Genomic DNA, 22919 nt, shown 5'->3' with positions numbered 1-22919 from the left:
GATAGAAAAAATTTGGAAACAACCTAAATATCCACCACAAGGGGACTGGTTAGACCAATTGTGGGTCACCCATAAAAGAAGTACTGTGTAAAGGCTGGGCACAATGGCTCACGCCTGTTATCCCAGCACTTTAGGAGCCAAGGCGGGTGGATCTCCTGAGGTCAGGAGTTCAAGACTAGCCAGACCCACATGGCAAAACCCCATCTCCAACAAAAAATACAAAAATTAGCTGGGCGTGACGACGCATGCCTGTAATCCCAGCTATTCGGGAGGCTGAGAAGGAGGCTCACTTGAACCCAGGAGGTGGAGGTTGCAGTGAGCCAAGATTGCGCCACTGCACTCCAGCCTGGGAGACAGTGAGACTCCCTCTCAAAAAAAAAAAAAAAAAAAAAAAAAAAAAGAAATACTGTATATGAAGCAATTAAGCAGCAGACTATGTGCTAAAATTGGAAGCTATAAGTATAATGAGAAAAGCAAGGTGAAGAACAGTATACGAAGTACAATCCCTTCTCTGTAAAATTTTTGAATGGGACACAAACTTCTAAGAGATTACCTTTGGGAAGAGACCCTAGGGGTTAAGATTATTATGATTATTATTATTATTATTTTTTGAGACGGAGTCTTGCTCTGTCGCCCAGGCTGGAGTGCAGTGGCGTGATCTCAGCTCACTGCAAGCTCCACCTCCTGGGTTCACCCCATTCTCCTGCCTCAGCCTCCCGAGTAGCTGGGACTACAGGCGCCCGCCACCACGCCTGGCTAATTTTTTCGATTTGTTAGTAGAGGCGGGGTTTCACCGTGTTAGCCAAGATGGTCTCGATCTCCTGACCTCATGATCTGTCCGCCTTGGCCTCCCAAAGTGCTGGGATTACAGGCGTGAGCCACCGCGCCTGGCCAAAGATTCTTTTATTGACTATCTTTTGCTTTTCCACACAGTTTGAAGGTTTTTGCTATGTGGATGTAGCTTTTTAAAATTTTAGCAGGTTTTATTCTGCATGGGGAGCCAGTGAGAAATCTTCATTTCCTTCCTCATTCTTTTCAATACTTGAAAAAAGAATGAGTTAAAAGTAATCATTTTTCTAAGAGGCCACAAATGGATTAGCTGAACACCAGAGGTGTACTCGGAGAAAACTGATTCTTGGCTGGGCACAGTGGCTCATGCCTGTAATCCCAGCACTTTGGTAGACTGAGGCGGGTGGATCACCTGAGGTCAGGAGTTTGAGACCACCCTGGCCAACATGGTGAAATCCTGCCTCTACTAAAAATACAAACATTAGCTGGGCATGGCAGTGGGTGCCTGTAATCCCAACTACTCAGGAGGCTGAGGCAAGAGAATCACTCGAACTTGGCACGGAGGTTATAGTGAGCCGAGATCGTGCCACTGCACTCCAGCCTGGGCAACAGGGTGAGACTCTGTCTCAAAAAAAGAAAACTGGTTCTTAATATTATGATTAATTTTAACTAAAAAAAGACTGAAAGGTGCAGCCCCCTTAATTTGTTGAACTATATGCTCTATAGGGACATTCAAGTTGACAATGACAAACTAAGAATGGCATTACCATTGCTACTTTTACCAGGTATGATGTTTCCTATTCAAACAGTGACGGAAGAAAGTTTAATTCTGGGCAACTGACTATCCTAACAATCGCTCTTTTTTTTTTTGGCAACAGGGTCTCGCTCTGTCTCCCAAACTGGAGTGCAGTGGTGAGATCATAGCTCCCTACAGCCTCCCATCTCCAGGGCTTAGGCGATCCTCTTACCTCAGCCTCTAGAGTAGGTGGGACTATAGGCACATGCACCACACCCGTCTGATTTTTAAAAAATATTTTTGTAGAGACTGAAGTCTCTCTAGGTTGCCCAGGCTGGTCTCAAACTCCTGGGCTCAAGGGATCCTCCTGCCCCAGTCTCCCATAGTGCTGGGATTACAGGTGTGAGCCATCTCACTAGGACTGAGATAACAATCTCTTATACAAAGTACTCCCATTCCAGAGGTAATCATTAAAAATCATCCAGAAAGAGACTGAAACCTTCCAGATCCAGCTTTGCTTCAGCATCATCATGGCCTTTGGAAAAACACAGAATTATTTCCCTTTGCTGGGGAAACAGAAGCAGAGACGTGTCCATGGGTAGAACCAGAATGGAAATCAGGTCTATTTCTGCTACTACTTTAATTCTTTATTTTAAAATCTAGAACATAGTTTGTTTGGCAAGATATGTCTTTTGGATTCTGCAGACCAATACAATTACAGAAAAATAATTTTGGGGACTAACACAGGGTTGTCATCTTTTCCTTTTGCCAAGAAAGAACATTAAAATGTACTACCAGCATCTGCCATCACTAGCATTTTATAAAAAGAGGTTCTGTTAGCAACAGAGTAGAAACTGTAGGAAAGCATCTCAGAACAAAACTAAGTTGAATAAATTCACCTAATAAAAATGCCTTGGTCTAGGATTCCTTTTCTTCATCAAAAGCTGCAAGAGAAAGCCACTGCTTACCTGATGCCGATTTACTGGTCATTGGGGTGGGCAGGTTTGGTTCTCGAGGTGCTGGGCCCCCTTGGGAATTCTTATCCCACAGATTCACATTCTTGTAGTTATAACTGTTAGGGTCTCCCCATGCTGAAGTGCCATCATCAATGTCCATTTTCCGACTAATTGACTGTGGGGATGGCTCTTCCCAACCACTGGGTTCCTCATCCTTAGGTGTTGCAGGCTGTGGCCCGCTGCTCCAGCTGGAATTGGAAGGTCGAACGTTGCCTGGAGGTGGTGGGGGTGGGCCTCCCCACGAACCAGAAGCCTCTGGTTGCGGTGGCGGTGGCTGCTGTGGGGGCTGCTGCTGTTGGTGTTGTTTATTCCAGGAATTGGGCTGTCGGCCCGTCTCATTCCATGCTGGGGATCTTTTGCAATCCTCCCACCCACCTTTTGAAGCTAGGCTTGCATTGCCACCATTACCCCAAGTCCCGATTTCATTCTGCCCTCCTTCACCCCACCCAGACACAGGTTTACTTGCAGAACTTTCCCAATTGCTGTTTTTTGTCTGATCGACTTCCTCTCCCCAACCATTCTTTCCAGAAGACCATCCTTGATTGGGCTGGCGTCCACCTCCCCACCCCTGATCCTTGCTGGGATTCTCATTCCAAGAGGAAGGTGTCTTTTCATCAGGTCGTCCTCCTCCCCAGTTGGAAGAGTTGTTGTTCTTGTAGTCATTCCAGCCTCCTGTGTTCTTGGGGTCTTTCCACTCTGTAGAGGCTGAGAGCTCCCCCCATCCAGACTTCATTTGATTGCTTTGGCTGGGTGCATCTCCCCAGCCCCCTGAGTTCTTGGTCTGTGTGGCAGCGCTCTCCCACCCCTCAGTTCCTTTGTCAGATTTCCCCTCAGGCCTTGGCACCTCTTCAATGTCCCACACTGTGTCCTGCTTAATTTGAGTTTGGCCCCAGCCAGTGTTTGAGAGCACCCTGGGGTCCAAATCAGTTCGGCTCAAAAGAGTCTGCAAGACAGCCTGACAATCAGGATGTGTGGGCCTGTACGACCGACGGCCAGAGTTATGACTGTCACTACTTCCTGCTTTGTGGTTGCTTCCAGTGCTTTGACCTCCAACTTCACTTCCTGTGGAGCTGGAAGATCTTCCCCAACAGGGAGCCTGGGCATTGCCTTGGTTTTCAGGGAGGGGGTGGCCCTTTTGATTGTCCCATGCTCCAGTGCTAGAATTTGGTTGGTTTGGACCACTCCATTCTCCAATTTTCAACTCATCAGACCCAGTCGGCTGTTTCCATTCTCCCTGAGAGACCCCAGATGTCATTTTGTTCCCTTCACCCCATTTGTTGTCATTAGAGTCCTGGGGGCCAAAGTTCCAGGACCCACCCGTAGACCTGTTATTGTTGTCCCAAGAGTCATTTTTTGACCCAGTTGATTTCTGAACAGAAGCTCCTTTCCAGGAGTCCTCTCTCTCTTTTCCATTGTTCCCATTGTTTCCAGAATTGCTTTGTCCAGAGACTGTGTCAGTTCCAGAAGGCCCCCTAGCTGCACCCCAAGATCCAACACTCCCAGTCTTTCGATCTCCAGTGCTTTGTGAAGGGGCATCAGTGCTCCTGGAGGTGTTCCCCAAGCCCATTCCAAAGGGCATTCCCTTATTCTCCATGGGGTTTGGTGAACTTAAGTTCAAGGAGTTAGTGTTTCCATTTTTTGGTCCATCAGTGTTATGAATTTGAGCCTGTTCTCTGCCAGAGACAACAAAATTAACACCCGCATTTTCCATCTTTGACTGCTGTTCCCTGGATGTCTGACCTACTGTGCTAACCTGTGCACTGGAATTACTATTATCTGTTTCCAATGCCCCTTTCCTAGAAGTTCCTTCTTGGACCAGTGCTGGCCAGGCAGATGGGTTGCTATTTGGGTTAAAGTTGCTGAAGCCAGAGCCAGGTCCAATTCTATCCTGACCACTCACATTCCTCCAATTTCCTAGTCCATTGTTGTTCTCTGTAGTAGAGTTGGAAGATTGAACAGATTTAGCCTTAGGGTCAGATTTCCAGACCCCAAGATTACATTCGTTCCCAGAACTTGCAGACTGGCACTGGCTCCCTTTTCCTTTGTTACTAGTGGTGCTTCCTGGCAGAGTGCTCTTCTCAGAGCCAGGGTTCGAGGCACTGTTGTTATCGGTGGTGTTTTCGGAAGAAGATTCAGTGTCTTTGCTGGCAATACAAGGCCACTCTTCCATGTCAGACCCGTCTACAATCACCTTGTCCCAGATGTGAATTGGGTTGGGGGAGGTGCCGTTGTTGGAGGAGGCTCCCGAGCCCCAAGTGGAATTTGCATAATTTGAAGCAGCAGCACCTCCAAGGGTTGAGTCTGGGGAACAGATCATCTTATTAATCACAGCTTCAAATGCATTCATTACCCATTAATCCCTCAAAGGGGCTCTCCTTTGAGCTCTGCCCTTAGGAGAGCTGATCACATGCCAGTTTCTCTCAACCCAGTTGCTTGTATCACAACTGTCTTAGTCATCTCTTTTTTTTCATTTGCCTTGTGTTACACCGGTTAAGTCTAACTTCATATCTCTCAAAGCTACGTCCTTTGCCATTCCTATTGACAGAGAAGGGCCTTCTTGTATCTTGGGACAAGGCAATAGCAATGGCACTCTAAACTTGCTCTGTATCTTCAACCTACTCTACACACCCCTGGCTGGAGCAATCTTTCTAAAGCACACTTTTGATTATATCACTGCTGTATGGAGAACCTTCAACAGTTCCTTAGTGCACAAGAATAAAGCTGAACTCCTTGGCCTCGAATGTCATCAAGATGTTCCATGACCTGGGACCAACCAACTTTTCTAGTCTTATCTTCTACTACCTCCTATGTAGATGTCAATATTCGATACTACTTGACATTCCACAACTTGTGCCTTCTTACTCTGGCACCATTTCACATTGGCACCTACTGTGTTTTCCTGCTGAATTCACACAGTGAAATTTACTCATCCTTCTGGGCCCAATTCAAGTGTCATTTCATCTGCGAAGCTGTTTTCAAGCTCATCACCTGAAAATAATCTTTCCCTGTCTAGAGCCATTTTGCTCAGTGCTGTGGCACCATGTTCACAACTTTCCTTCCCCATGTTAGCGTCTTTTAGGCAGAGACCCTAACTTGCTAACGTCAGAATTCCACACAGCAGCCAGCACAATGCTGCTGAGTAAGCATCTGCTGAACGATGAATACCCACTGAGCCACTGAGCTAGGTGCCCAGGGTGGCAGGGGTGTCACACGAGTATGAATTAGGCAGAGTTCACAACCCCAAGGAACTTAATCTGATAAATGAGTCTGGCTCACCATATATTTTGGTGGAATTTACCATATTTGGTGGGAAAAACATGTTTTTAATGAGATCATTTCTTCTAAATTTATTTTGGCTTCTTTAACCAGGCAGCTTTTAATCAATTTGAAGTTTCAAAAAGTATTATACGGAGGCATAGAAAAATAAAAAGCATAGAATCCGAAACTCGAGATTTAGGGGCCTCCTCCGTTTTGATAATGTGGACTCTGACTCACACTGGACCCCAGTCTCCACCTAGGCCTGGCTACACTCGGCTGCAGAAACTCCGCCTGACAGCGCCTGCCCCTTCACATGCTTCCTTTTGCAGCTGGTTAGGAGAGCCAGGAAGGAAAGGCCATGGGTAGGGCTTATCTCTGCAGGAAGTCTGTGTCACCACGAGGTTTCTTTCCATCCTTACTCTGCACACAGCAAGATGGTGACCAAATTTTCTAGGCAATTATTTGTTCCAACTCAGAACTCAAATAAAGCATCCTACTGGTGACAACCATCAATTCATTGTCTTTGCCAATGCCTAATGGTATTCAAGCTCTGAATTTTAATATCACCCCAAAAGACATTTTAAGTTGAAATCTGTTAATAAACTTTAAAAGATATTTAGAATTTCTTAGCTGTTAGTTGACTTAGTATTCATCTATTAAAAACTCTCACAACTTTTTTTTTTTTTTTTTTTTAAGACGGAGTCTGGCTCTGTCGCCCAGGCTGGAGTGCAATGGCGCGACCTCGGCTCACTGCAAGCTCCGCCTCCTGGGTTGACGCCATTCTCCTGCCTCAGCCTCCCGAGTAGCTGGGACTACAGGAGCCCGCCACCATGCCTGGCTAATTTTTTTATATTTTTAGTAGAGACAGGGTTTCACCATGTTAGCCAGGATGGTCTCGATCTCCTGACCTGGTGATCCACCCGCCTCGGCCTCCCAAAGTGCTGGGATTACAGGCGTGAGCCACCGTGCCCGGCCAAAAACTCTCAAAACTTCTAGTAGAATTCTTCAGCTAAATATCCCTTATTTCTATATGCAGTTTTTAACAAAGCTCAAAATCCAGGGCCCACAAAAAGAAATAGTGAGTTTAAAAATCTAATTTAAAAACTATAGTATTATTTTAGAATCCTCCGAAGATTCTATATTGCAATGTAGCAAATCATTTTCTCTATCCTCCTAGCATTCTGGAAACATAACACAGGCATCTAAAGATTCGCCTTCGCACAAGCCCCATGTCCAATTATGCCCTGAACACATATGACGGTGGAACTATGGAGACTCAAATTTATAACACTCTAGTCTGAGAAGGAAAAAAGGCCCCCAAAATAATGAGCAACAGCAGTTAAGTTAGCCCTCATGCCAAGAGCACACACTTATGGAACACTAAACCTCAGTTCCAAGAATCACCAATACACATCGCATACTAGGATCCTCTCTCATCTTTTGACTAATCCCAGTGGTTTATATAATGAATGGCTTTCCTGGACTTTACACCAAGCAATGCAAACAAAGTGCTCTCTCTCTGTCAAGCTGCCATGCATTCGATTCACAGGGTGCCTTACCTGGCGCAGGCCCACTCTCACTCTGCAGCAGCGCTCCTGTCACTTGTGCGTTGTTTGGGTTTGCTCCAGGTGCTGTGCAGGGAGGAGGCCCTGCCCCACCCCCAAGGAGCATGCAGGACGGTGGAGGGGGCTGCCCACGTTTTAGTAACACTTTGTGGTCCTGCTGGCAACGGAATCGCGGCGGCACCTCCCGAGGCATGTAGCGGGCGGCGCTTGGCGGTTGTCCGTTCGGCACTGCCACCCTTTTGGCATTGTTGCCACCATTGACTGGTGGCGATGGAGAGCTGCCAATTGGGCTGGCGGCCGTTGGTTGGCTTAAACTTGGTTTCGTCACTTCGGGCACTAAAAGAGAGGGGTTGGGAAACAGTCTTTGAAATACATCAAATACATTTTTTCTAAAAATTTTAAAAATAATTTTATTATTTTATTTAGAGATGGGGTCTTGCCATGTTGCCCATGCTGGTCTCGAACTCGGGCTCAAGGGACTCTCCCACCTTGGCTTTCCAAAGTGCTAGAATTACAAGAGTGAGCCACTGCGCCTGGCCAAGATTATTATTATTATTAATTTATTTATTTATTTATTTTTGAGACGGAGTCTCACACTGTCACCCAGTGTGAGTGTCGCCCAGGCTGGAGTGCAGTGGTGCAATCTCCACTCACTGCAACCCCCGCCTCCCGGGTTCAAGCAATTCTCCTGCCTCAGCCTCCCAAGTAGCTTGGATTACAGGCGCCCGCCACCAAAACCAGCTAATTTTTTGTATTTTTAGTACAGACAGGTTTTCACTATGTTGACCAGGCTGGTCTTGAACTCCTGACCTCATGATCCGCCTGCCTTGGCCTCCCAAAGTGTTGGGATTACAGGCATGAGCCACTGCACCCAGCCTATTTTTTATTTTTTTGAGATGAGGTCTTGCTGTATAACTCGGGCTGGAGTGCAGTGATCTTGGCTTGCTGCAACTTCTACCTCCAGGGCGCTCAAGTGATCCTCCCACCTCAGCCTCTTGAGTAGCTGGGACTACAAGGCATACACCATCATGCCCAACTAATTTTTTTTTCCTCCTCTAGAGACAGGGTTTTGCCATGTTGCCTACCTAGACTGGTCTCGAACTCCTGAACTCAAGCTATTTACCCACCTCGGCCTCCCAAAGTGCTGGGATTACAGGTGTGAGCCACCACACCCAGACCCTGGCTAAGATTATTTGTAAGAAAGCTTACATGGTACCAATTCTAACAAAGTACTTCTCCTTTTACTCTACTCTCAAGGGACACAGTTTTTCCAAATTCTCCACAATCTCTTCAGTTTGCTGAAGGTAGGATGAAGGTGGCGGCTGACAGTGACAAGAATTTAAACACAGCAAGGTCATGGAATACATTCCATTAATTAAGGCGGAGAGGGAAGCAATCAACATTCACTCCCCTAAATCAACAGTGGAATTAATTCCCTGAAGTGCTGCCTAGAAGAGTTAAATGTCCATGGCAAAGTCCTTGGGAAAGGTTTCAAGCCTCAGTCCAAGGGTCCCTTCCCTTCATCCACATTCTTAAAAGATCTACCCCTGAGTAAACTTTCTTGAAGCCCCTGGCCTAGGTGGGCTAAACATTCGTCCTAAGTGCGCCTGGAACACATCACCCATCTCTCTCTACCATGAAAATTCTCCATTCAAAAATCCATCTATCTCTACCACCGAAATTCTCCATCTACAAGTCCCATCTCTCTCTATCACGGAAATTCTCCATTCACAAGTCCTTCTCCCTCCCCAGGCCATGACTTCCTGAGGGCAAGGACCCATCTTTCATCTTTTCTTTCTTCCTTAGGGCATGGCACAGAGTAGACTCTTACAAGAAACTCCAGGCCTAGAAAATCACAAACTCAGCTTGGTTCTGGTTTCTACAGCTACCTGGACTCAAAGACTTGCACCGCTCTCTGTGTAAATACTAGAAATGTTACAAACCTTTTTGCTTTTGTTAAAAAAAAAAAAGTGTTTTTTTCCCAATTCTTTAAAATAGAAATTTCAAAATGTAAATACTTTTTCTGTTTACTTTAAATAATTTGATTTTTTTAAACTTAATTTTTAAAATGGCCCGCACACAGCGTGGGAATGTCGGGGCAACCGTGAAACCGCACTCTGCCGGACCCTCTGGCTCTCCCCGTCGAACATACAGAGAAGGCTCTCTTAGATCTGTACCTCCCTCACTGCATGCTGCCAGAAGATCACTACCCTCTCCATAAAAATCTACCTGGCAAATAGAGGCTGGAAGTCATACAGAAATAATCATCAAGCCTGATAGTTCGGATGATTCTGAGGCCCAAATCCCTGCCTCCCAGGGTAACGTCAGGACCAGCTCTGGGGGTAGTACTGCTTTGACTGCTAAAATGATGCAGGGCCAGCATGTTGCTTGCTGAACTGGCTCCTTTATGAGAGAGATACATCATCAGAAATCAGGCGGCCCAATCTATGCCACTACTGGACATTAACATACTGTGGGTGACAGGAGAAAAGAGCAGGTGCCTGCAGCAACTTCCAGGTGACCCCATGTCTAACCTCAGCTAATCACAAAGCAACACCAGGCCTCCCAGTAAGGGGAGGGGGAGTGGAGGTCAGAGGATCCAAAATCTGATGAGCAGAATAAATGTGTGACTTAAGAAAATAAAATCAGTCGGCCAGGCACGATGGCTCACTCCTGTAATACCAGCACTTTGGGAGGCCGAGGTGGGTAGATCACAGGGTCAGGAGATCGAGACCATCCTGGCCGACATTGTGAAACCTAGTCTCTACTAAAAATACAAAAATTAGCTGGGCGTGGTGGCATGCGCCTGTAGTCCCAGCTACTCAGGAGGCTGAGGACGAGAATTGCTTGAACCTGGGAGGCGGGGGTTGCAGTGAGCCGCGATCGTGCCACTGCACTCCAGCCTGGGCCACAGAGCAAGACTCTGTCTCAAAAAAAAGAAAAGAAAATTAGTCATTATCTAATATTCATGACCTATAACGACAGATGGATACATAACTGGTAAATGAATGAATGAAGATTATTTAATATTAATTTTCTATCTGTTACTGGAGGATTCTATAGCACAGGGCATTCGCAATCCCCTTTTATCTTATTATGAGAATAAACAAGAAGTTGGCAGAGACTGGAGAAATTCATCCCAACTGGTTTTTAGGACGGAAAGAGCTATGTTTCTGTAAGGCTGCCCTGCTATAAAAGGTCTAGAATCTTCATTATAAGTTAACCAGGTCTACTACATACTTTTAACTCAATCCAGAAAAACAACAAGACATGACAGAGTGACCTGCAGGACTGAGGGCTGAACACCAGTTTGACTCACTTTAAAACATTCACAGCACTGTTTCAACCGAAGAAATTTGGTAGGTATCACGTATCATGTAAGATTCCTTGCAAAACTTCCTCAGGGCACTTTCCCACCACATCAGAGACAGAATGGATTGTAAATGATAAAGTCATTATAAAATGGGAACACACCTCAACCACTTTCCTCCCAATACAGTGTGCTCTGGCTCAGGAGATTAGTCATTCAAACTCCAGGACATCATGTACAAATAGGTCAAAGTATAAAAAGAAAAAAACAAAACCTCCACGAAACAGTCAGAAAACGCCCAAGACACCACCTTAGTCATAGCAAACTGTGTTTCAGCACCTGAATGAATTCTTACTCTATTTTTTAAATCACACCTTTCTGTGAATCCAAGAATGTTAAGCTTTTAAAGGCCAACCAGAATTGCCGGCACTAATTGGAGAGCAACGCAGCTTTTCAGGCAGGATGTCTGATCCAAATTGACTCCCAAAGTCCAAACTTAAGACATCAGAATCAGTGTGCATCACCCATCATCATGGTCCAGAATGTTAGACGATAAAGGGCAAGAGAAGCTATCATTAAAAGTCTGAATATGTTACTTTTCAGGCTGTCTCTTTTCTGAATCTTAAGGATTTGTAAGTTGTGCAAGTTTTTCTAAAGATGAGCTGTTCAAAGTAAGTGCATAGTTTCTTATTTTCCAGAGGAAAGGTTTGTGGCTTAAACATGATCTCAGTACTATAGGGAAATAAAAACATTGTGGGGTAAAAAAAAAAAAAAAAAAAAGGCTGTGTATCCTATTTTCTAATTTCCATTCATTTACTTCTTTTTTTGTTTGTTTTTTGAGACTGAGTCTTGCTCTGTTGCCCAGGCTAGAGTGGAGTAGCAGGATCTCAGCTTCCTGCAACCTCCACCTTCCAGGTTCAAGTGATTCTCCTGCCTCAGCCTCCCGAGTAGCTGGCGTGCACCACCACGCCTGGCTAATTTTTGTATGTTTAACAGAGACGGGGTTTCATCATCTTGGCCAGGCTAGTCTCGAACTCCTGACCTCAGGTGATCTGCCTGCCTCAGCCTCCCAAAGTGCTGGGATGATAGGCGTGAGCCACCGCACCTGGCCGTCCATTCATTTACTTTTTTTTTTGAGGCGGAGTTTCGCTCTTGTTGCCCAGGCTGGAGTACAGTGGCGTGATCTCGGCTCTCTGCAACCTCCGCCTCCCAGGATCAAGCGATTCTCCTGCCTCGGTCTCTCAAGTAGCTGGGATTACAGGTGTGCACCACCATACCCGGCTAATTTTGTATTTTTAGTAGAGATGGGGTTTCACCGTGTTGGCCAGGCTGGCCTCGAACTACTGACCTCAGGTGATCCACCTGCCTCAGCCTCCCAAAGTGCTGGGATAAAAGGCATGAGCTACCGTGCCCGTCCTGCATTCATTTTCTTTTAAGAACCATTTACGTGCTCTAATAATTGAATCTCCTCCCCTTCCTCATCCCATTTTTCTTATTCCATTCTTGTATCTCACAGTTTAAACTTCCAATTGCCCCTATTTCTGAAAACTCCAATTAGATGCTACTTTTTCAGATAAAAGGGCTCTTTAAGAAACTTCCGAACCAGGCAGGGTTCTGAACACAGCAGCTGCACAGAACTAGTACAAACTATTATTTCCTTTAACTATCTCAATGGTATCAAATATAAAAAAGAATGACCTAGAAATGTTTTTAAAGTAGTAGTTAAAATACAAACAAGGCCTAGAAAAGATATTCTAGGCTGAACATTTTAAATCTGATGACATGCAGTGAGCGGTCAATGTGTACTGAACAATTTTCAGTAACCTCTCAGCACTGCCTCTATTTCTTTACCTTCCACTCCCTCCTCAACCCAACACACACTGGCTTTTGCCTTGAACATCTCCCTGGAAGTTTCTTTGATCCTCATAAGTCACTAGTGATCTTTGTTGCCAGTCTAACCAGCCCATTTTGGACCTTTTCTTCTTTGGTTTTTCTGCAGCTTCTGACACCACTCATCATTCCCTCCCTCCCATTTCTGTGAGACGTGCTCCAGCTAGCGCTTCAGCTCTTCCTTTCCTCTTCCTGTGTGGGCTTCTCCTACTCTTGATCAGGGTGGATCAGCAAACTTTCTGTAAAGGGCCAGATAGTAAATATTTTAGGGTTTACTGGCCATATGGTCTTCATCACAACAACTCAACTCTGCACTTGTGGGGCGTGTAAACATATGAGTGTGGCTGTGCTCCCATAAAACTTTATTTACGGACAGTGAAATATGAATTTCCTGTGATTTTCACATGTCTTGAAATATTGTCCCCATTTTTTCTCCAATAAATTAAAAAACGTAGAAAATATTCTTAGCTCATGGGCAGTACAAAAATAGGCAGTGAGGCCAACTTTGTCCACGGCCATAATGGCAACCCTGGCTTTTGACTGGAGAATGGCAAATGAATTTGGCCATAAGTAGTGGCTTAAAAACAAAACAAAACAAAACAAAACAAAATCAATGTGACGATAGGGTCTGCACCCTTTCCACATTTCAGTTCCTTGAGTACAAACTCTTCCATGCTCTGGCTTTAACTACCACTTATCATCTTTCCCTTCCTCTCAAACTTGTTTCCTAGCCCCAATCTCATTTCTTCACCCTCAAAGAATGAACTTACCACCCAATCAGCTGCTCAAGTCAGAAACCTGCTTGGTATCTTAGACTTCTCAATGTTCCCCCACCCACATATCATTATCCAATCAACATTAAGTTAAACTAAAGCCTCTCTCAATTCCTGGCTAACACAGTGAAACCCCGTCTCTACTAAAAATACAAAAAATTAGCCAGGCGTGGTGGCATGTGCCTGTAGTCCCAACTACTCAGGAGGCTGAGGCAGGAGAATCGCTTGAACCTGGGAGGCGGAGGTTGCAGTGAGCCAAGATCATGCCATTGCACTCCAGCTGGGGCAACAGAGCAAGACTCTGTCTCAAAACAAAGAAACAAACAAACAAACAAACAAACACCTGCATTAATAGACATACAGTATCCAGGAAGGGATTTACAATTCCTGCACCACACTATGAAAAGGAACAGAGAGCAACCTCCATGGACCATGTGGAGTTCGAGCCAGATTGGGCAAGGAATTTGTCAACTCAGGAAGGTTTAAACACCTGGGTTCCTAATCAGGTTCAAGTCCTCATTACCTCCTATTTGGACTATTTTCATGCCAATTTATTGGAGCCACATGTCTTGTAATACCTCACATTCATTCACTCTCTTAGAGGCAGCCAGTTCCATCTCTGAACAAGTGGCTCCCCACCACTGTGTTAGAACACACAGTGTTTCTACAAGGTGTGAGGGGTGCTGTAAGTAGTTTATAAATTATTTAATGGGGGGGACCCCTCCAATATTAATAAATGAGAGTAGACTCAAGGTTACCCTGTACTCACTGTACTATGCCTTCTGAAATAGGCTCAAAACAAAGAGTGGTAGCCAATGTCCTGCAATGGCCCATAACCCCAGCTATGCTGATGGAGAAGGTGCTGCTCTCAGCTGTGTCCCAGTGGCAAAGGACAACACCTAAAAAATTTAACTTCTACTGAGCTAGAAGCTTTTCCCTGTTGGCTTTGACTCACCATTGGTGCTATCTGAAGAGTAAGTTTCACTGAACAAAATATCTGACAGATAATTACCAAGGAACTGTTAAGTGTCAGGCACTAGAGCCCTTCAAATTTTTGAAGACAGTTACCTGAGGTTCCCCAAGCAGGAAGCCTTTCCCTGGGAGCTCAACGAGCCCAGGTGTTTAAACCTTCCTGACTTGACAAATTCCTTGCCCAATCTGGCGCGAACTCCAGAAGGTCCATGGAGGTTGCTCTCTGTTCCTTTTCACAGTGTGGTGCAGGAAGTGTAAATCCCTTCCTGGATACTGTATGTCTATTAATGCAGGTTTGTTTGTTTTTGTTTTTTTTGAGACAGAGTCTCGCTCTGTTGTCCCAGCTGGAGTGCAATGGCATGATCTTGGCTCACTGCAACCTCCGCCTCCCAGGTTCAAGCGATTCTCCTGCCTCAGCCTCCTGAGTAGTTGGGACTACAGGCACATGCCACCACGCCTGGCTAATTTTTTGTATTTTTAGTAGAGACAGAGTTTCACTGTGTTAGCCAGGAAGGTCTCAATCTCCTGACCTTGTGATCTGCCCACCTCGGCCTCCCAAAGTGTTGGCATTACAGGCGTGAGCCACCGCGCTCGGCCTATTAATGCAGTTTAAGATCATCTTATGCTGATAAACTCTCATTAAAGCCAGCCATCACTCTAACATCTTTTTTTGTTTTGTTTTTGAGACAAGGTCTTGCTCCATTGCCCAGGCTGGAGTACAGTGGCATAATTATGGCTCACTGCAGCCTTGAACTCCTGGGCTCAAGCAATCCTCCTGTCTCAGCCTCCCAAGTAGCTGGGATTACACGCCTGTGCCACGGTGCTTGGCCCCTAACATCTTCTTAACAAGGCTCAATATCTATGTCCAACCTCCTCCATTACATAGTCTATGCAATTGGGCTTTTTAATCCTAAACTTAATCCTAAACTTCATCCCTGTTAAATCTGAACGATTACATCAATCCATCAAACTCTTTTAGTTCTACTCTAAAATCCAACGAAGGAGGATATTAGCTTCTACCTTAAGTGCTTTCTATTATTTGATACCTGGTAGCAAGCCAGCTCTAGCCTATGTCTTCACATAACCTCCACTTGAAATCTCTACCCTATTCCTCACAGAATTCTCACATTTTTTTTTAATGGTGGAGAATACAGGAAGAATATATAATGAATACACTACTACTCTGAAATACAGAAAAATCTCACTTCAGTCCTCTACACAACCAGAGACTTGGCACCAACAGTCTTTTCTTTGTGCTTCTAGCAACTGTTGGGGAAAGATGGGTAGATTCAGAGTGAAGGGGAGATTGCCTGAGGAAGACACCATCTTTGGGGAAAGGAACACGTTCCCCAGACATGTCAGCTGAGGTAAGAGAAGAAGAAGGAGATTTAGAGTACCAAGGTGGGCTTACTGGGAATAAAGATGAAGATGTGGCTGTAAACCTAGACCCAACAATAGAAAGGTCAGGCCCTCCCTCTGTTTACAGTCTTAACATACCCCAGGGACAACTGGTATTTTTACTTGCTGTCTAACAATTAAATCCCTTAGGAGACTGAAATGGCCTCTCATCTCCCTTTAGGATTAGTTTATGTTATCTTTTGATTGGAGTGGTGGGAGGTAGGGAGAGTAGGGAGACTGTGAAACTGTATTTCATTACATAGTAGGTATGAGAAAGCCCCCATTTGGAAAAAAAAAAATTTGGTGGTGAGTAGAAAGGAAAGTTTGATTTTTAAGACTGGTAGAGGAAAGAAGAATGTGTTTGAGAATAGGTCTGGTACCCCTCCCAAATTTTTTCTGTAAGAAAAGATGCCTAGGCTGGGTGCGGTGGCTCACACCTGTAATCCCAGCACTTTGGGAGGCCGAGGCGGGCGGATCACGAGGTCAGGACACCAAGACCATCCTGGCTAACACAGTGAAACCCCGTCTCTACTAAAAATACAAGAAAAAAAAAATTAGCCGGGCATGGTGGCGGGTGCCTGTAGTCCCAGCTACTCAGGAGGCTGATGCAGGAGAATGGCGTGAACCCGGGAGGCGGAGCTTGCAGTGAGCCGAGATCACCTGGGTGACAGAGCGAGACTTTGCCTCAAAAAAAAAAAAAAAAGAAAAAAAGAAAAAAAAGAAAAGATGCCTAACAGATTTTCTGTTTCCCAACACCACTTACCATACAGAGGAGGAGCTCAGTTCTACAGCACAACTAACACTTGGCTTTGCAAGCATCAGTCTTGTGGCCAGGGCTAGGAACCCAACCACCATGTTGCAGCAACCAGAGTCTAGACTACCCAGGAAAAAATGCCAGTTTTCTTATCTGCTGTCCCCATAAATCATCAAAAAGCCCTACAAATATAAATACTTAAGTGCCCAAATCCTTTTCTAGAAAGTATGTTGGTTTAGAAAGTATGGGCACTGTACCAGTATGGATAACACTATTTCTATGGTAAAGTATCATTTATATTTCAAGCAAGTAATTTACAAAGATCCTTTCAAAATAAAGCCTACTTCTGGGCTGAAACTGAGGAAATGTACAAGGGCAGATACTATTCTCTGTAACCAATTAATTATAACTAATAATTATGGTTTCTTTTACACATCACTACAAACTCCCGGACTACATTCTCCTTTGAAATGTCTTTTGGTTAGAAATTTATTATAGTAACGCCTAGTCATACGAGAATTTATTTTCCATAACTAAGTTTCCTAAGAAATTAGCACTGTCTTATTACTCTTTCATCATTGTGTGACAGGCTTTGGTCTGGTAGTCCAACAAAACAAAACAAAACAATGAAGAAACCAATCATTACAGGGCTTCCCATCAAGCCTTGACCTCCCCGTCACCCCTGTCCTCCTCCAAGTCATCACAGTCACATCTAATTCCCTTCATCTAAGGCAGTGATTCTCAACTAGGGACATGTACTGGGGTCACCTGCAGAGCTTTTCAAAATACATCTGCTAGGGCCATGGCCTGGGACTGCGTATTTTGACGATTTTATGCAAATGATTCTTATGCATACCTAATTGAGAAATACATATTTAAGTAGGCAAGGAGAGGAGCTATCTCAAAGAATTAATTCTCTCATTCTGAAGGGGAAATGAACAAAAGTGTGACAATCACCAGACAAAACTACATGATCAAAATTAACAGGCGAGCAAGAAGCCAAAACAACATGGACTATTAGATTGAGAATGACCCAAGGGGCACCTGCTTCTGTTTACAACATGTCACTATTTTTTAGCAGAGTTAAGCTACTCAAAATGTATTATCTTTTAAAAAAGCATATTCTAAGTTTTAGCTTAGAAGGCAGAGTAAACATCCTAGGTACAATATTCCATTATCAGACTCAATGCATGCCATGGGTCAAGGTGGTGGACAAACTGCTGTAATTCCCATCTGTTAATTAAAAGCTGTTGTTTGTTTTTTGCTATTATTCTTTAAAAAAAGTTTTGAAAAGGTTCAGTTCACAATCATGACCCATATACTTTTTTTTTTTTTTTTTTTGAGACGGAGTCTCACTTTGTTGCCCAGGCTGGAGTGCAGTGGCATGATCTCGGCTCACTGCAACCTCTGCCTCCCAGGTTCAAGCGATTCTCATGCCTCAGCCTCCCAAGGAGCTGGGATTACAGGCATGAGCCACCATGTCCGGCTAATTTTTTATTTTTAGTAGAGATGGGGTCTCAGTCATATTGGCCAGGTTGGTCTCAAACTCCCAACCTCAGGTGATCCAGCCTCCCAAAGTGCTGGGATTACAGGCGTAAGCCACCGTGCCCAGCCATGACCCATATACTTTTTAAAACAAGGTATTTACTCTTTTGACTCCTAAAAAATTTAAGGCCAACTAGAAACACCAATACAAGTATTTTCAATTTGTCATTACTGCTCCTCAGTGACTGCAAACAACCCACCTTAATTACTCTACGCCCACCCTCTTTTCAGTGGATTGGAGGCTGAGTCAGCAACAGTGTAAAAGCTAAACACAAAAGGTTCTAAATAATTTAAAAAGAAAAAAAAAATCTTACCTTTGGTTTTTTGTTCCGTGACCTGCAAAATAAACAGATAAAAGTAAATGAGATTTGCTTTTTAATTCAGTACTGTATTTTCAGACTACTTTAGTCTGATAACTCAAGTAATCCAAGCTGTCAGGCACACAGGCATAGCTGAAATCCAGAAAAAGGAGCTGGGAGTCAGTTCAGACATCCTTCCAGAGACTATGGCCATATGTCCAGCTATAATTTACATGACCACCATTAGGAAGAATAGTAAAACTTAAAAAAAAAAAAAAGCATTCCACTCATTATATGATGAGGTCCCTGTACTGAGAATGCTACTTGGATTTTGAATGCTATGACTAGAGAAAAATCACATGAATGTGGCCCAGAAACTAAATTAGCCATAGACACAAAAAGATTCCCCTATGAGTACAGACACAAACACTTGATCTGAAATCTAAAAGCAAAACCTCAGGGACTCATCATCAGAGGCATCAGACGTCATGGTCAGAAAGCAGGATTCAAAACCAAACCTTGTCACTTTCTGGCTATGAGACCCCCAGTTTTCTATTATCTATTGAATGGAGATAATAATAGTATAAACCCTGCAAAGGACTCCTGTAAGGATTAAATCAGATATGCTATGCAGTGCTCAATAAATGTTTGCTGTTATTATCAACATTTATATAAAATAGCATGAAGTACAGCAGTAAGATTGAAATATGTAAATTTTGGACAAATCAAGGGTGCTTTGTTAAAAAAAGAAAGTATCTCTTTATATAGTAACTAATACATCTATGGAAATGATTAACCTAGAAGGTTGGACAGGCTGAATATAGTAATGGACTTCAGAGAGTTTGGAAATGATGATTAGGAGCCTTATAGAAAACTGCTTCTGATATTTTTAAGAGGGGAAAATAAAGGAGGGCATCTAATTTATAACAATAAAACCACAAAGGTGATGCACAAGCAAAACATCCAAAAGGAACTATGCCATCGTTCCAATAGTGGTTACATTAAATTTTTGAGATCGTGGGTGATTCTGACCCATTTTCCCAACTGTTAATCTTTTAAAGCATTTTTATTTGGTTATCTGACTTTTGTAATAAAAATATTCATATGGCAAAGAAGAAGTCTGATGATTTGTGGCTGGTAATCGTACTGGATTACGGCCATGGGGGTTCACAAAAACACAATCATCCCTGGAAGAAAGGTCCTGTAGCTGACCAGCCCACCTCGCGATGGATCCCAGCACACCATCAGACTCTAAATAAGAGTTAAAGGATCTGCCTGTAGAACTTCCTGGTGTGTTTCCTACATTCCTGTGTTAAATGACAAGCTAATTCTATTACAGTGAATTTGTGGAATCCAGCATCTTAAAAATGAATGTTTCCCAGTACTGTTACGGAGCTCAATTCTACTGAAAATATTCTTGTATAATTTTTCTACATCTTTACTTATCCAAGAATGAACGACATGCAGCCACATACCAATTCCCGAAGGCAATTTAGGTTTTATATCATTGTAACTATTTCTTAGAATGCCATTTTGAAGATCAGTTATACAGGAAGTCAGTGCCTTCCCATTGTAAGCAACAAGCCCAAATAATGTCAAATATGTTTTATCATGTGGGTTCTGTTAAAAGCTGTCCCCCAGACGGCGAGAAGCTGGATGATCAAAGCATGTGTTCTGCCAACGCTAAACAATGCTCCTTTAGCAGCATCAGCCTAAATGCATGTGAATGGAACCCTTCTTTGACACCTCTCTCATGAATGGGTATCTACCAGTTTACTCAGTGATGGCTCCAGGAAGAGCCAACTGCTACAACCAATGAACACTGGAAAAGGCTCATGCTTAATTTCTGTGTGGAGGTAATTTAGTTTTAGCTTTAAGTAAGTGCCAATTCTTCAAGAAAATTATGTTTCCACCTTCATTCTTGACCATTCACTTATTAAACAATTTCTGAGTGATTATCTTGCACCAGGCACTGCCCTAGTTACTGGCCATACAAATACAAATAAAACCAAGAAACTGAGAGTCAGTCTAACAGTGAAGATGGACACAAAGAGGTGGTCAAAAAGCACTGGGGAAAGCAGCATGAAAGATGTGGAAGCCCTTAGAAGAGGCACCACAAATGTTTGCGGACCGAATGAATGAACCACTGACCACATGATAGATCTCTGGCACGTTCTCCACGATTCTTTGCATCATAGCACATTTTATGGCTCCTAGCTGAGGTGATGTCTCTACAATAAGGTTGGAAACCACGAAGATAATCACATGGTAAGCTTTGTGCTCTCCTTAAAACTGCTAAATCAGAATTTAATTCTGAAATTATGCAATGGTTCAGTATAATAAAACAAGATCAAAGGCCACGCATCAGCCTGCGTCAGCCTAGATTCTATGTCAAGCTGATCTGGAACATTTTTGAGCAAAAACGATAGAATTTTTATTGTTCATAAAATTAATCACTTAAAAATTTTATTTACGGTAATTTTCCCCTTTGCTATCACTTCTTCATCAGTTCTTAATGCAGATGAAGGCACACAGGAGAGACTGTCCAGCTACATAAACTACATTCTCTGCATAAATAATCTCATTCACTCTCAAGTACATTCACACCATCTTTATTTTAAATCATTTTTCTTTGTGGAATCCAATAAAAGTTTACAGAGGCCTATTTTATTAATCATTTTAGGTATTGATATTTGTAGTTTAAGAAAACACTGTTATGTATGTTAAAAATGAAGAAGGAATATATACTCTCTAAATCACTCTGTTTGGCATCCTCTTGTTAACAGCCTTTGCTCAAGTACCTTGGTACCCAGCCTATTAATCACTCATCTCCATAGACTGCAAAATCCGATTTTTGTATCAACTTAGTAGAGGAAATGTGTGAGTGTCCTAAGGAAAGAAAACTTTCACTGAGGTTTAATCTCACATCCCTCCAGTTGGAGGTGGAGGGTGCAATGTGTGCGAGGCACGGGGACAAGAACCCAGAAACCACAGGGGCAATGCTACAAACACCCACAGCTGGTGGACCTGCATACTGCAACCTCAGTGACAGGGCATGTGGCCACGGACGCAAAGGAAAGTACAAAAACATCTCTGGGTTGTTATCTGACTTCTATGGTTTTTTTTTTTTTTTTCTAGACACAAGATCTCACTCTGTCACCCAGGCTGGGGTGCAGTGGTGCAATCTCCACTCAATGCAACCTCCCCCTCCTGGGCTCAAGTGATCCTGCTACCTCAGCTTCCAAAGTAGCTGGGACCACAGGTGTGCACCACCACACTCGGCTAATTTTTTTTGTATTTTTGTTGGTAGAGACGGGGTTTTCATGTTGGCAAGGCTGGTCTCGAACTCCTGGACTCAAGTGATCCCGCCTGCCTTGGCCTCCCAAAGTGTTGGGATTACAGGCATGAGCCACCACACCAGGCAACCTGGCTTATTTATTTAGACTTTTCACTCCAGAATTTTAGGCAATTCTAACAAACTCAGGTGAGAAGCAACACATTAGAAGCAGGTACCCTGACTGCATGAAGATGTGATGGAGAATATACCACTATTAATAGAGACAAACACAATTAAAAGCAGACAAAATCTTAAAGAGCACAGCGGTCTATTATAGCACCAAATAATAATGAATGTTCCTTTTAATTAAGTCATGAAGAAAAGATAAAATTACATTTCATATATTTAACATAGCAGGGACATATGCAATCCAATTCAGAAACTATTTTCAGAATTTTTCTTATGCTGATACTCACAAATTATTATTTCAATAATCCAAAAAATTGAGTTATGAGAAACGCTATATCCAATAATGCTGGAAAAACGTGCAGTGTTACACTGGCTTGTGTGTGACTGCCTTGACTGTCTTCTAAATCTAGAGTTTCCTCTGAACCTTATCACAGTTTCTTTCTCCCTAAACTTAGCTTCAATTAACTAGCACCAGGGCAGGGACCCTCGAACCTTTCCCACAGTAGGCCCTGCTTCCCAAATGCTTTACATAGCAGTAACAATACCTGACAGAAAATCACCTTACCTCCAAAAAAGGTACCAAAGCAACCCTGCTGAGCCAGAGCCCAAGTTAAGAGATGCAAAAAGAATGGTAAGGTGGGGAAACAGGTAAGATCAGACAACGGACAGGGCAGAGGGGCATGCTCTGAGGCAAACAGGGAGGTAAGGTACATTCTAACCACTCTGCCTTGGACAACTCTGCCGGACCAACCGCTCACCTGAGACCTGACAGGTGACAGCCGTTGGCCCTTTGCCTTTTTTCTTTTAGCATCTCTTGTTTTCTCTAAGCAATTCCTCAAAGCCACACAATGCCATATCCTCCAAAGCACTACGTGGGCTCACTAGATCCTTTCCAAGAGGGGTTTCTACTTGTAATTCTCCCAAGGTAGACTCATCTAGACAACAGCACCATGGGTGGAACAAAAGAACACCGGGGCAAACCTCCAGCCAGTTTTTAAAAGCTATTCTATAGGCTTGCTTAAGAAAATATAGATTAAATTAATATACAAATAAGGAAATACGACAAGAGTTGAGAGTTTGAAAACTCTCTTCCCTTTCTAATACTGTTTACTGTTGTTTTCAAAAACTCAGCCATAGCATTATTTAAC

The 22919-nt window shown here is 43.5% G+C and overlaps 1 protein-coding gene across 12 annotated transcripts in view; it reads right to left on the bottom strand.

Annotated features, from left to right (window-relative positions):
• TNRC6B (trinucleotide repeat containing adaptor 6B) overlaps window positions 1-22919 on the bottom strand; it is a 289988-nt gene that overhangs the window by 66145 nt on the left and 200924 nt on the right. For all 12 annotated transcript variants that reach the window (XM_055105367.3, XM_055105374.3, XM_063603314.1 and 9 more), the window contains 3 exons: window positions 18321-18342; window positions 7359-7700; window positions 2494-4842 (listed from right to left, as the gene is read on the bottom strand). In XM_055105367.3, coding sequence (XP_054961342.1) covers window positions 2494-4842; window positions 7359-7700; window positions 18321-18342 — 2713 coding nt within the window. The remainder of the gene's footprint in view (window positions 1-2493; window positions 4843-7358; window positions 7701-18320; window positions 18343-22919) is intronic.

This window comes from Pan paniscus, chromosome 23 (genome assembly GCF_029289425.2).
Source record: "Pan paniscus chromosome 23, NHGRI_mPanPan1-v2.0_pri, whole genome shotgun sequence".
Classification (NCBI taxonomy): Eukaryota; Metazoa; Chordata; class Mammalia; order Primates; family Hominidae; genus Pan; species Pan paniscus.
Note: the sequence above shows the minus strand (reverse complement) of the source record. Positions and strands in the feature narration are given on the sequence as shown.